General features: G+C 43.1%; 1 protein-coding gene across 1 annotated transcript in view; it reads left to right on the top strand.

The window, feature by feature from the left end:
• Nucleotides 1-14,638, top strand: part of LOC124596534 (luciferin 4-monooxygenase-like) — a 50,759-nt gene that overhangs the window by 33,347 nt on the left and 2,774 nt on the right. The window contains exons 4-6 of the mRNA XM_047135709.1: nucleotides 92-191; nucleotides 2,794-3,021; nucleotides 12,466-12,631. Of these exons, the coding sequence (XP_046991665.1) occupies nucleotides 92-191; nucleotides 2,794-3,021; nucleotides 12,466-12,631 (494 nt within the window). The remainder of the gene's footprint in view (nucleotides 1-91; nucleotides 192-2,793; nucleotides 3,022-12,465; nucleotides 12,632-14,638) is intronic.

Below are 14,638 nucleotides of genomic sequence, written 5' to 3'. Positions count from 1 at the left end.
AATTTTTTTAAGATAAGGATTTTGAAAGTAAGCAGCGATATTGTATTCTACAAGAGCTTATTGTTACGTCAGTATTTTTTTTTTTTTGCAGGTATGGCATGACAGAAGCAATTGTCATCATGGGTGCTCAACCCGGTAGTGATCCTCCACCAGGTTCCTCTGGAAAGCTCTTCTTCAACGTGGAGGCCAAGGTAATCCTTATTCTTCTGTTTATATGTTTTACTTTGTACTTCGTCTGGAGAAGTCTAGTGAAGCTGTTTTATTTGTATCTTCTAATATGTTGCCAACTCCGCTACTAAAATTTCAGTGTGTCAAGGGAATCGTGAATTGATAGATTTAGATCCACTATGTGTACTTTTATATTTTATAAAAGTACCGGTACCGGTCAGAAAGTTCTGTCTGCTCCCTGTTATATTTAACAGTCAGAAGTATAGTTGACGTGTACATTACTGCTGTAGCTACAATGCATAATTTGCTAGTTATTTTTTCTATGTTATTTCCCATTCTCAAAACCAGTTAGTGGAATGAGAAGAAATTGTTGAATTACCAATAAAATTTTACTATTTTTGAGATGAAACACACATTCCAGTGATTCTTTTTCATTCTGTCTGGGTCTTTAACAGATAGATTTTACAGGCTGGTAGAGAAAATTCAAACGAGTTGCGCATATCACAGATTGTTCTGTTCAGCACCAGAGAGTCTAGGATGTAGGTGCCACTTCTAAGTCAGACAATGGGTTTTCCCCCTCCTCTTCCCATCTCACGCAAACCCCGAACAGTTCTGGCTCAGTCAAAGCATCTATTGGAAGCTGCGTTGGGATCTCGAGTTACCACAAATTGTTTACTGCTGACGTCATACCGCATACGACAGAGACTTGTGTGGCATGGAACCAAAGTTAACTGTGACTTCGAGTGGCAGTGTGTGGACAACTCATCGACGAGTATCGCTTCTGCTTCTGTCGGTCAGATCGTCACCGACGTGTTAGGAGACGGTGTAGCGAAAGGTTACAGAAGACCGTGATTCTAGAGACGCATGCCTGCCTAATTCCTCTAATTGTGGTCCGGAGAGATATTACAGATTACAACAGCATTCCGTAAATATTGAAAGGAGGCTGAATGCTCGTCAGTAAGGAAATAATGGTAAACCCTATTCTCATACTTTTCAAAACCGGGTATCAAATGGCGAATTGTAGCAGAGTAATGCAAGACCACCTCGACGAATGTACAGATTCTTGACTGGCCTCCCCTTCCACCTGGTTTTTTACCTGTAATCTGCCAAGTGGTGGGAAGACGTGTACTCGTGTACCAGCCTCCTGATAGGAATCTTAATGAACTTCCGAATGGAAGGTATGTTTAGGTATTAATACTCTTTATGTGATGAACATCTCCACAAACGTAGAAAAATGTTGGAATGATGTTTTGTGCTGTAACAATTTCAATTTTCCTGAGTATAGCTGAAGAACAGTTGGAAATTATCTCCAAAGTAAAACTTAAGTTTTATAAGACAGTTGCACTTTGTACTGTATTCTTTTTTTCTCAGTTTCAACATTTTGTTGATTCGGACCAGCAACCAGTTTTAGTACTTCACGAAGTGTTTATTATTAAATCAGTCTCAGCTGCGTTAGATTTGTTTGGCGAGTAGTTTCGAACCAGCTGGATCATTCTGAAACCTGACGCACTGAAGTTGTACTTAAAGTTGCTTATCTTAATAACAAACGTCAAAATGGTAGTTCATGATCTTAGAAAGTAATCGCACTTTACTGTCACTATCAACATGTAACTACTTAGCAATCCAGACAAACTGACCTAAGTGGGCACATGTTGACTGTGACAATCATCTATGATTACTTTGTAAATGAGTGTATTTTTATTTTGACGCCTGTTATTCAGATAAGGAACTATAGGAGCAGCCTCAGTAGTTCATGCTTGAGAGTGAACCAGTTGGTTAGAAACTAGTCACCAAGCATACGTACTGCAACTGTGACAGATTTGTAATAAACGCTTGATGAAATATTGTGTTTTTAGTTATGATAATATATTTTTATTATTTTGTGTTACCTAAGTCTTGGAAAAGCGGTATAAATAATAACTATGTAACACGGCTGGTAAAGAAGATAATATAACGGAGACGACCATCCTATGGCCCTGTTTGAGGTATCCGCTCTGTACTTAGAACTGACTTAAGAGCCAGTAATAGAGGGGGGGGGGGGGGGCTCTTACAGTTCAACGTTGACTACGGAACACGGTGCAAGTCGACAAATTACTGCCAGACGTGAAAGGAGCGATAAGAAAGGAAGATTAAGGTTTTACATTCCGTCGACGACGATGTGATTAGAGACAGAGCACACGCTCGTATTGGGGGACATATGGAGAAGATAACAGAAAGCATAGGAAGCCATTTAGGCAAACCTATGACGGGGATTTCAACATCTGTTCTCCTAATGAATACGAGTCCAGTTTGCTAACCGCAGCGTAACATTGCTCGGTAAGAAGCGGTAAGTAACAAGAGATAAGTCCTACGAGCAAGTGGAGATAATGTAGCCCACACCTTTGGATTTGACGTCTGACACGTACACCGAGCTGTCGAGCTACTTATTTGACTAGGAGCAACTAAAAAAGAAATATGTTGGCATTTTTTCATAAATAGGAGACCCGTGTATTTTCGTGAGTGACTCGATCGCATAAGATTCTATAAGAGTAATCGAAGTTAATAACATCCTGAGTTCCCGATGAAATGAGAGCCTGTGACAAACAGCGGCTCGAACTTGAAAGACGCATGCTGCTATTTCTCCAGGTGGTGGACCTGGAGACGCAGGAGCCGGTGGGTCCCGAGCAGGAGGGCGAGCTGTGGGTGAAGTCCCCCGCGGCGGCGCTGGGCTACTGTAACAACCCGGAGGCGACTGCCGCTGCCTGGGACAAAGAAGGCTGGTTCCACACGGGGGACGTCGTGCGCTACGACCGCGACGGCTACTTCTACGTCGTGGACCGCGTCAAGCAGCTCATCAAGTTCAGGGGACACCACGTGAGTACCGACGCACTCCTCACATGTTACGCCATAGCAATCTTCCTAACAGCGCATCAGACCAGGAGTCAAATGCCCATCCAAACATTCAGATTTAGGGTTTGCTAGACTGCCACGTGAATCCGAAGACCACTGATTTGCTTTCAGAAACTATTCAGGGTTGTTTGCCCGCCCGGTTGGCCGTGCGGTCTAACGCACGGCTTTCCGGGCGGGAAGGAGCGCCTGGTTCAAATGGCTCTGAGCACTATGGGACTTAACATCTAAGGTCATCAGTCCCCTAGAACTACTTAAACCTATCTAACCTAACGACATCACACACATCCAAGCCCGAGGCAGGATTCGAACCTGCGACCATAGCAGTCGCGCGGTTCCGGCCTGAAGCGCCTAGAACCGCTCGTCCACCGCGGCCGGCGGAGCGCCTTGTCCCCGGCACGAATCCGCCCGGCTGATTTGTGTTGAGGTGCGGTGAATCCGGCCAATCTGTGGATGGTTTTTAGGCTGTTTTCTATCTGCCTCGGCGAATGCGGGCTGGTTCCCCTTATTCCGCCTCAGTTAATGTCGGCGATTGCTGCGCAAACAAGTTCTCCACGTACGCATACACCACCAATACTCTACCACGCAAACATACGGGTCACACTCGTCTGGTGTGAGACGTTCCCTGGGGGGTTCCACCGTGGGCCGAACCGCACAGTAACCCTGGGTTCGGTGTGGGGCGGCGGAGGGGTGAAGTGGACTGTGGTAGTCGTCGTGGGGTTATGGACCACTGCGGCTGCGGCGGGGACGGAGCCTCTCCGTCATTTCTAGGTCCCCGGTTAACATACAATATGGTCCTCAGAAGTCCTGTAAAGAGTAATTTACACACACCTCCTTTGTGACTGTAGTGGATGAGATAATACTTGCACATGATGTGTTTGCAACAAATCTCCATGCCAATAACGCAGATAAATATCTCCTGCTCTCCTCGCCCTTATATTTTAATTGTATACTGCTCAGTGCTTGTTTTCCCGTCGGTGTCTGTTGTATGTAAAGACTAGGGCAGAGTTGAACAGAGACGATACACTATGAGGTGCGACAGGTTGCAATAGAGGTCGCGAGACGCTACGCTTATTCGTATTCCCACTAGGATGATATAATATGCTATGCAATAAGATATACGGTGTGACTCGTCATACGACAAGCAACAGACAGCACAAATCACGTTTCTGTTTCAGTTCAAATGGTTCAAATGGCTCTGAGCACTATGGGACTCAACTTCTGAGGTCATTAGTCCCCTAGAACTTAGAACTAGTTAAACCTAACTAACCTAAGGACATCACAAACATCCATGCCCGAAGCAGGATTCGAACCTGCGACCGTAGCGGTCTTGCGGTTCCAGACTGCAGCGCTTTTAACCGACTGTTTCAGTTTCAACAGCAATCATGATCTCTTCTGAAGAGGATGTTATTGTGGCTTACCATTATTTAAATCTCAAAAAACTTAAAAAAGAAAGCAAATATTGGGTGCGCCGATACAGTGCTCTCAGCACGAAATATTCCACAAATTCTACAGAATTCATTGAGTCAACTTCCACTTCTTGAAGCAATTAGTATCAACTGCTCTGACAAAGCAGAACGTAAGTTTCTGACTCGCTGTCTCCTGGTGAGGAGCTACTCATCATAATGTAAGTTAGTGAAAGTGTGAATGGCTTTAAAAATGCCACCATGAAAAATCTATTTTTTGGTTACAAATTAAATAACCTAGGATAGTGATTCTAGAACTGCTTAATTTGGCAAAGTTGCGCACAATTCAGCTTGACGAGAATTCAGAAGAAACACGGTTGGATGTGAAGTGAGTTCAGTCACCATAGACGGAGTAGCAGTGGATGGTGAACACTGTGTTGAGGCAGGCAACGTATTTGAAGAAATGGAAGAAGCCCTTCTGGGCTTCCTCCTGCTGTTCATTGGGAAGTAACAGGAATTTAACTCTCGGGTCTCATTTATGCCTGCCACAAAATTTCCTGAAATTAGGGAGCATAGACTGAAAGCACATCTACTGAGCACCATCGGCTGAAGACTCCTTGTGTCTTTTCTTTTTTTGAGGTTTTCATTTCCAACTTCAGCTTGTATCGGCAGCATACGGAAAAGAGAAATACGAGACTGCCCCGCACTTGCTCAAATATGAATTCACTGAACTCAGCCTATTGCACTCACCACTACACCGAACACTGTTCTGACCACGACTGACACATGCAACGTATTGAGGACACTGCACGGGCGCCGTTCATAGTGCAATACAGCAGCGCTGCCTGCAGGCTTGGCCAGCATCTGCATTTATGTTGAAGTATCCGTTTCTCTCACTGCGTGAAGAGTTTGACAGAGCACTGAAAGAACTGAGTCGAAACAAGGCCCCCGGAGTAGACAACATTCCATTAGAACTACTGACGGCCTTGGGAGAGCCAGTCCTGACAAAACTCTACCATCTGGTGAGCAAGATGTATGAGACAGGCGAAATACCCTCAGACTTCAAGAAGAATATAATAATTCCAATCCCAAAGAAAGCAGGTTTTGACAGATGTGAAAATTACCGAACTATCAGTTTAATAAGTCACAGCTGCAAAATACTAACGCGAATTCTTTACAGGCGAATGGAAAAACTGGTAGAAGCCGACCTCGGGGAAGATCAGAAGATGAGTTTGGATTCTTTAGAAATGTTGGAACACGTGAGGCAGTACTGACCTTACGACTTATCTTAGAAGAAAGATTAAGGAAAGGCAAACCTACGTTTCTAGCATTTGTAGACTTAGAGAAAGCTTTTGACAATGTTGACTGGAATACTCTCTTTCAAATTCTGAAGGTGGCAGGGATAAAATACAGGGAGCGGAAGGCTATTTACAATTTGTACAGAAAGCAGATGACAGTTATAAGAGTCGAGGGACATGAAAGGGAATCAGTGGTTGGGAAGGGAGTGAGACAGGGTTGTAGCCTCTCCCCGATGCTATTCAATCTGTATATTGAGCAAATTAAAGGAAACAAAAGAAAAGTTCGGAGTAGGTATTAAAATCCATGGAGAAGAAATAAAAACTTTGAGGTTCGCCGATGACATTGTAATTCTGTCAGAGACAGCAAAGGACTTCGAAGAGCAGTTTGAACGGAATGGACAGTGTCTTGAAAGGAGGATATAAGATGAACATCAACAAAGGTGAAACAAGGATACTGGAATGCAGTCGAATTAAGTCGTGTGATGCTGAGGGAATTAGATTAGGACATAAGACACTTAAAGTAGTAAAGGGGTTTTGCTATTTGGGGAGCAAAATAACTGATGATGGTCGAAGTAGAGAGGATACAAAATGTAGACTGGCAATGGTAAGGAAAGTGTTTCTGAAGAAGAGAAATTTGTTAACATCGAGTATAGATTTAAGTGTCAGGAAGTCGTTTCTGAAAGTATATGTACGGAGTGTAGCCATGTATGGAAGTGAAACATGGACGATAAATAGTTTAGACAAGAAGAGAACAGAAGCTTTCAAAATTTGGTAATACAGAAGAATGCTGAAGATTAGATGGGTAAATGACATAATTAATGTATAGGTACTGAACAGAATTGGGGGGAACAGGAGTTTGTGTCACAACTTGACTAGAAGAAGGGATCGGTTGGTAGGACAGGTTCTGAGGCATCAAGGGATCACAAATTTAGCATTGGAGGGCAGCTAGAGGGTAAAAATCGTAGAGGGAGGCCAAGATGTGAATGCACTAAGCAGATTCAGAAGGATGCAAGTACTGGGAGATGAAGAAGCTCGCACAGGATAGAATAGCATGGAGAGCTGCATAAAACCAGTCTCAGGACTGAAGACCACAACAACAACAACAACAACATCCGTTTCTCGCGGTGTTTCCATATGCTTGTCAGACCACTGTACGTCGTACGAATGCGACAGAACCTTTGTTGCTACACATAATGAGACATGACCCCAGAGAACGCTTTCGGATTCCGATAGCAGCATGTGAATCATATGAATCAGTAGTCTCTTCAAGCTGTGCGTGTGCACTGAACAGCAATCGAAGATTACCTACGTTGGTATGAACTGTGATTAAAGACAATTCTAATAACCAGATTATTGTGAAGTTTTCTCACCTCATGCCTGTCATAGTACTTGCAGTGGATCCTGATGCAGTTTGGAATTCCTGTGTGATGGTCAGGATAGATGTCTGCCTATTACACATTACGACTCTCTTCAACTGTCGGCGATCTCTGTCACTCAACAGACGAGGTCGGCCTGTAAGTTTTCGCGTTTCCGCTTCACTATCACATCGGAAACAGGTGGACCTAGGGATGTTTAGGAGTGTGGAAATCTCGCGTAAAGACGTAGGACGCAAGTGACACCAAATCACCTGACCACGTTCGAAGTCCGTGGAGCGCCCCATCCTGCTCTCTCACGATGTCTAATGACTACTGAGGTCGCTGTTATGGAGTACCTGTCAGCAAGAGGCAGCACAATACACCTAATATGAAAAACGTATGTTTTGGGGGTGTCCGGATATTTTTGATCACATGGTTTAGATGGAAATGAAGTGTAAATAAGGCGAATCTAAGGTAGGAGACGAGGTACTGGCGGAATTAAAGCTGTGAGGACGGGGCGTGAGTCTTGCTTGGGTAGCTCAGCTACCGGCGCTGTAGCTCAGCGTGTTCGGTCAGAGAGCCAGTTGGCCTCTGTAATAAAAAAACTGAGTGGAAGGATCAACCACCGAACTTGAACAGGATGTATGGCGACGTCCTCAACGACCAAACACAAAGATAAAAAAAAATTAAAAAAAAAGTTGGTAGAGCACTTGCCCGCGATAGGCAAAGGTCCCGAGTTCGAGTCTCGGTGCGGCACACACTTTTAATCTGCCAGGAACTTTCATATCAGCGCACACTCCGCTGTAGAGTGAAAATTTCATTCTAAAGACGAATCTATCTTATAAATATTTTTCCCTGTTGGAGGCTATGAGAAAATTCAATCGTATCTAGGTAAATGATCTGAATCTAATTCTTTCGTACGCTCAAGGTTCCTTTCAGATCACCACATAAGCGCAATGTATTTCCTGGTTTGGACACGGTTATCTACTTAGTAACTGGTAGTTGCCTATAGGTATCAAAATATTTTACTGTCCGGGCCATCTGATTATTCTTCGAGGTCAGTGTTAAGGGAAAAACGTACAAAGCATATCTGATTCAGCTTAAGAAATAGGATGTAGCATGGCATGAGCTGATTCCCGACGGAAAATAAGTACGCTATGTATGGATGCAGGTTGAAAACTTTTTAGGTTGGTTGGTGCTTACGGGAGCTCAACGGCGAGGTTACCAGAGTCGAAAATTTTTTAGACTGTAGGATCTGCTGTCACTGGGAATGTGATGACACGGGTCAATTGTTAGCATTTTAGGGGCACCGTTAGTTATCAATGGTGTCGAATGATGTCCATGCTTACAAACTTACAATTTCGGAGGTTTTATTTCTGCCTAACGATGTTTAATTACATGAATTTATTTGTAAAGGACAAGCCACCGACAGCATTTATTTGTTGGAGAGAGTAAATTTCGGGTACAGAGCGGTTGCATATTGTTTCTGTGCCATCATATTTGTCTTACAGGCAGCGGGCCCTTGAGGCTCTAACTTCTGCTACATTCCTTACAAAAAGCAAATTTGTCAGATAGATTTGTGGTGAAGGTATTCTATACGCGGACATTCTAGGCATATTCGCAAATAGCAGTAATTGTAGGAAGCTGTCTTGGCCGAGTAAATACAGTTCTGTTTACCGTTTTGATAAGTGGGCAGATGAGCGTCTGGTGTATGCTCTGTAAGGTAGAAGGGAAATTTTGGAGACCCATCAGTATTCTGTTAAAGCTAGCTGTGCCACTTGTGAAAGCTCAATAGCTTTGGCGATTTGGAGAAATTCCACTAGGGGGGGATCTGTCATGCGTAATGCATGTGAATGAACATCTTAGTCTCATGCTAAACGTATCACAATGACAAACGATTCAGCGTAATTACACTTACGACTGAGACCTTATAGGTCCGCGACGCAGACTGCTTGAGGATACGCTTCTGTTTGATAGACGCTGAATTTCTGGAACTTCAGTTGTCACCTCTTTGTATTCTCTTCTTTGTATTCGTACGTGATGCCTAGTAATTATCGCAACGGTAACTGTTTGTTTGTCTCTTTATTTTACAACATTTATCTTGCCCAATCTCTACGTTGAACACCGTGACAGTCCTTAAAATAGCGGACGATTTGTTAGGAAACAAACACCAGTTTCGATATATGATTATAAAATCAACCGGTTGCACGTAACTGGTAGGTACATTGACCTACATAGGTTTCGACACCTACGAGGAGCGTCTTCATCAGAATGAAAGTTTGCTAAATGGTAAAATTACATTACTGAAAAGTAACGGTTAGAATTTAGAGAGCTATGCTCAAGTCGAAAGTGAAATAAAACGTTCTAGCCATCAGGCTAATTGAGTTCCCATCTGGGCACACGTGGCAAAGTATAGGACGTGTTATTTCAATTTGGACTTGAGCATAGGTGCTGTAAATTCTAACCGTTACTTTTCAGCAATGTAATTTTACGATTTAGCAAAATTTCATCCTGATGAAGACGCCCCTCGTAGCTGTCGAAACCAACGTAGGTCAGTGTACCTACCAGTTACGTGCAACCGGTTTGCTTTATAATCCTATGTTGAAGTCAGTATACGGTTGCTGAGTAACGGCCACGTTCAAAACTGAAAACCAGTTTTTATTTCCCGATTATCCAGTTTTCAAGCCACTGTGTACACCTCGTAAGACGGTGGGTATTTACAGAACGTTGGTATAAAATAAAACGTGCCTGTTAATTTTAGTAACCCTGACAGACATCGATATCGTCAATACATCATACAACTGCGAGACGGGTACGACGCCCCGTGGGGACACTGCGTGTTGTCTGGCTAAGGTCTCTGGTGATGGCAGAGTTTAGCGACCGCACCATTTCAACCCCTGCAGTGTACTAGGGCTGTGGAGTCACTCGAGCCACACCAAGTGAGCTTTCATTAGGAAGGCGCAGAATTCATTTATAACTTTTTGGAACCATAACTGCAGCGGAAATCAGTACTCCACATACACAACCACATCGCGGAAATGTCGACTGTGACATAGCTCCAGTTATTCCGGCATTTTTTCTCTTGTATGAAACTGAATACGATTAACACTAAATTTCCAAGCAATTAATATCACTGGTCGGCAGTGCAATTATTTTCTTCAAAAGTCCGCAGTCATTTCAAATAGAGCAGAAACTGGAGCCGTTATAAAGGGCATCCATTTCGCATTGGACACATTAGTATTCTACTATCTCATCATTTTACACTTAAAATGGACGTGTGGTAGCTGCTACACTGGAGAACCTCCCCAGAATAGCTAAACAGAAGCGTATCCTCAAGCAGTCTGCGTCGCGGACCTATAAGGTCTCAGTCGTAAGTGTGACACTCGATAATAACGAGAGCAAGTTCAGAATGTTCCACACGACATTTCTCAGGGTAGCACAGATATCCAGTGAAACTGTTTGAAGCTATCATCTATAGTTCAGCACTGCTTTGCGAAACCCAAGACTACTGAAGGTATGTTTGCGCAGTGCTGGTTGTAAGATTATTGTAAAAAGTAAGTCCCATTTGAACGTTTGTAAAATCATTTCATTACCAACAGTAAGTATTTGAAGCGTTCTTGAGTTTCACAAAGAAAATAATTCAATAATATTAGTTCCTCTTATGATAATAGTTAGTTGATGTCTCTGTACATCCGTTTATAATCTCTTATAAATCATAGCTGGTGGCTGGCAGGCACACTACTCCTCTCAACCTCTCGCTTCAGACGTGCTACCAACTCGCTTCACATCTCGCTTACTACTGACTTCCTACGAACGCTAAACTGCGGTCTCTCCTCCCAACAATGCTTTCTGGTGCAGACAATCCCTGCTACCATTACAAAATGTATCAATGCGCGGTCTTTCCCGCTCTTTTCTTAAAATGTATCCATACGCGGTCTCTCCCGCCCTTTTTCAAATTATATCAATTTGCGGTCTCTCTTGCCAACAATACTTTGGTGCAGACATTCCCTGCTACCACAATTATTTCCAACATGACAAATATTAATTATTTCTACTTAATCCTATTAATAAAATATAAACATCTTTCATAAATTGTGATCTGGCAATAGACAATAGAAATATACACGTCTTACAGCCTGTTCTGTGAGCGGTTACATCGTACTCTTGGTAGTTCCCCCGGCATTCGACTTGCGTAGCCGCCGGTCACCTGGTGTAGTTATCGATAAGCTTACGCTGTCCATCATCTCTGTTAGCGATTATCTTCGTCCATCGATCGCAAAGATATAAGAACAAATTTAAAAGCACAATTAATAATATGTTTCGGGCTATTATGCCCTGGTACAATGGATTTCACCTTAAAACCCACAACAAAAGGGAGGCACCATAAAAACGTTGGCGATCAGAGTAAGGAAAATTTGCGAATCACAGCTGCTTCACGCAGAATTAATACATGTCACCAATGCATTGCTCGAAAATGGTTATTCGTTCGCTGAGGTGAAAAGAGCGTTAAGACCACCGATTAGAAATAATAGCGATACTTAAGCGCCGGTGAAATCGAAAGTTTTCCTGCCTTTCATTAAGGACGTCAGTGATTGCATAGAAAAAACCTTGAAAAAACGGAACATCGTGGTAATCTACAAATCCGCCCGGTAGATATAAGACAATCTAACATCGGCCAAGGATGTTCGCCAACCATCTGAAGAACCAGGAATTTATAGGATTCTCTGTAGTTGCGGAGAGGTATACGTCGGTACTACAAAAAGAACGCTAAAAAAAGACTAGAAGAACACAAGAGCAATTGCAGACGAGGGGAGACTGACAGGGCAGCTGTTGCGGAACGTGCTTTGCAGCCAGGAGATCACCACAGTCATTTTCGTAGGACTCAAGTACTGGCAGCCACTAGCGGATACCATGGACGGCTACACGGAGACGCGATAGAGATTGTAAAACACTCCAGGAATTTTAATAGGGAGGAGGAGGGCGTGAAATTGAATTACATCTGGATTCCGGTCCTGAAGATGTGTACCACTCTTCCACCATGGGGTGATTGCAAGAGCGGACGACGGCAGTCGTCAACGGCCAACTGCACTTGCGTATTCAAAACATGTGACGTCACAACACTGCGCGAAACACATGGAAATAGCGAGCCAGGGTATTAATCGGACATTCGAAGAAGCTATGATTCCCCTTAAAAAATATCCTCTGCAGGTGGGGACGAAACGTTATGTTTTAAGGTGAATCCATTCGAACACGGCATAACAGCCCGGAACATTTTATTAATTGTGGCACTTCTGGCCGTGAAAGTCTACATTTTAGAAATTTAGAATCACATAATGTGTTGCACGTGAACAGGTGCTGTCGCCGCAGCTGGAGAACCTGCTGATGTCGCACCCCAGCGTGCAGCTGGCCGCCGTGGTGGGGAAGCCGCACCCCACCGACCAGGAGCACCCCACCGCCTTTGTCGTGCTGCGGCCCGGAGCCTCCGCCACCACTGAGGAGCTGCAGCGGCTGGTAGATGGTAAGCCAGACTAGGGTGTTTGAATGAGACAGTCGTATTGCGAGAGCAGTACAACGAAGGGTAGCTAATAGCTGTTGTATGATCGATGCCCAGGACATTGTTGACGGAGAACAATAAAGTGAAGAGAAAATAACGAAGTCAGTTTTACAAATGCACCATCCCTACATTTGCCTTAATCAGTCTAGGGAAACCACCGAAAATCCAGATGTGGAAGGCTGGGAGGACAGTGAATGCAGTTTCTACCCAGGTGCGCCTCCTTACTGGGCGAGGGCGGTACAGGCACGGGATGAGCAGCGAGGAGGCGCTCGCTAAGATGGCATGAGGCCAACAGTTCTTGTAACGCAACTATCCAGCTATATTTCTTTGCGAAGCAACTATAGTAAGAAAGGTTCACGATCGCGTTCGCGGAACTAGGCTAGAAACTTTAGAGCAAAGGATTCTATGGAGAGATAAGAAAGGCCACTGCTAATTAAAGGGAACGGAAGGATAGGGCTGTAGTTCATAAAATATCTAGGAGATAGTCTAGAGAAAAAGGGAGCCCTTAGATTCGCACACAACACAATATTAGGTCACTGTGGGGCTGTGCAAGGAATCGTAAGTAAAGTTGTACGTACACATCGAGCACACTGGAAAATACATGAGCCATTAACTTTTAAGAGAGGTAACCATATGGCCTTTTTAATAAGAGCTACATCATTCAGTCAGACATATCATATTAAACTGGCCACAACTAGATTGTTCACAGATAATAATACCATATAGCTGGTACCCTGTAACTTTAGGTGAACAACCATCGATAACCAAGAATGTCTTCCGTGGTATAAAGCAAATTCAAATTGTGCAGCCACTGAGATATAGCAACCTGAAAGGATATTCCATACGAACTAACTTCACTGCTACACACACACACACACACACACACACACACACACACACACACACAAATACTCCTTTCTCACGTATTCATTATCTTTAACGATATTAACTGCAATGGAGATAGCTGTATACCAGCCTGTGATCGACATGGGTACCCTCCACATGTCGAGCAAGTCGTCGATTTCACGCTGGATATTCATGAGCAATGTTACAAACACAACATACGCTAAGCTTTCATCTATTTCTGGGACATACTTTCCAGAAGTAAATTAAAAATATTTTCCCTGATTTGATTCCGTTCGAGTTTGTAAGGAGATTTCCTTTGATTACCAAGCAACTGGCAAAACTGGAAACCGCCTCCCAAATGTAATCAGTTGGGTCCCCCTCGGTCTGGTTTTTGACTGAAAAGTCCTTGAGTCTACACTAATCATTGCTTGAATGAGCTTGGTCTATCTAGAGAGTAAAATGAATAGTGATATATACCAAGAACATTACAGTTTCTCTCTCAAGTACTTTTTATTTATGCCTGAGACGGTGGACTACATTCTTTCAGAAATAGTTTACAGGGAGATGCAGTCTCCCTGAGGGTTTTCGGGAGGTTTCCCTTGGTCATAAGACAAATGCTGGAAATGATAATACTATCCCAAAAATTACTTTCCATCTCCTCACACTCCATACGGCAAAAATAAAATAGATAATAAAAATGTTAATTATCAGTCGCACACATACACATAGCTAGTGTACGTATAGAGGCAAATTTTTAATTTTTTTTTCGGGCAATAGAGAACGTTGTCCTTACTACCTGCAATTCAAGAAGTTGCTTTTGCTTACCAGGTGAATTTCAGATTTGGAAATGAATCCGTCCATATTAAAAGGGCCTCAGAGGAGTTAAGCGATTTGAAAGAAAAGTGGAAAAAATAACTTTAATTCCCTTATATTGTCTTTTAAATTAAAAAAAACTTATGTAGTATTATAGTCGGCAGTATGCTTAATATTATTACGTAACATAACTTAATATAAAACGTTAGCCTAATGTGCGTGATGAAATAAGGACGATTGTGTGATGACTTTTCTGCATGCTATATTTTGATGCAATTTGTTAATTCCTACCCATATTTCCCCCAGAAAACG

The sequence above is a fragment of the Schistocerca americana genome, chromosome 2 (assembly GCF_021461395.2).
Source record: "Schistocerca americana isolate TAMUIC-IGC-003095 chromosome 2, iqSchAmer2.1, whole genome shotgun sequence".
Classification (NCBI taxonomy): domain Eukaryota; kingdom Metazoa; phylum Arthropoda; class Insecta; order Orthoptera; family Acrididae; genus Schistocerca; species Schistocerca americana.
This window is presented reverse-complemented; position numbering and strand designations above follow the sequence as displayed.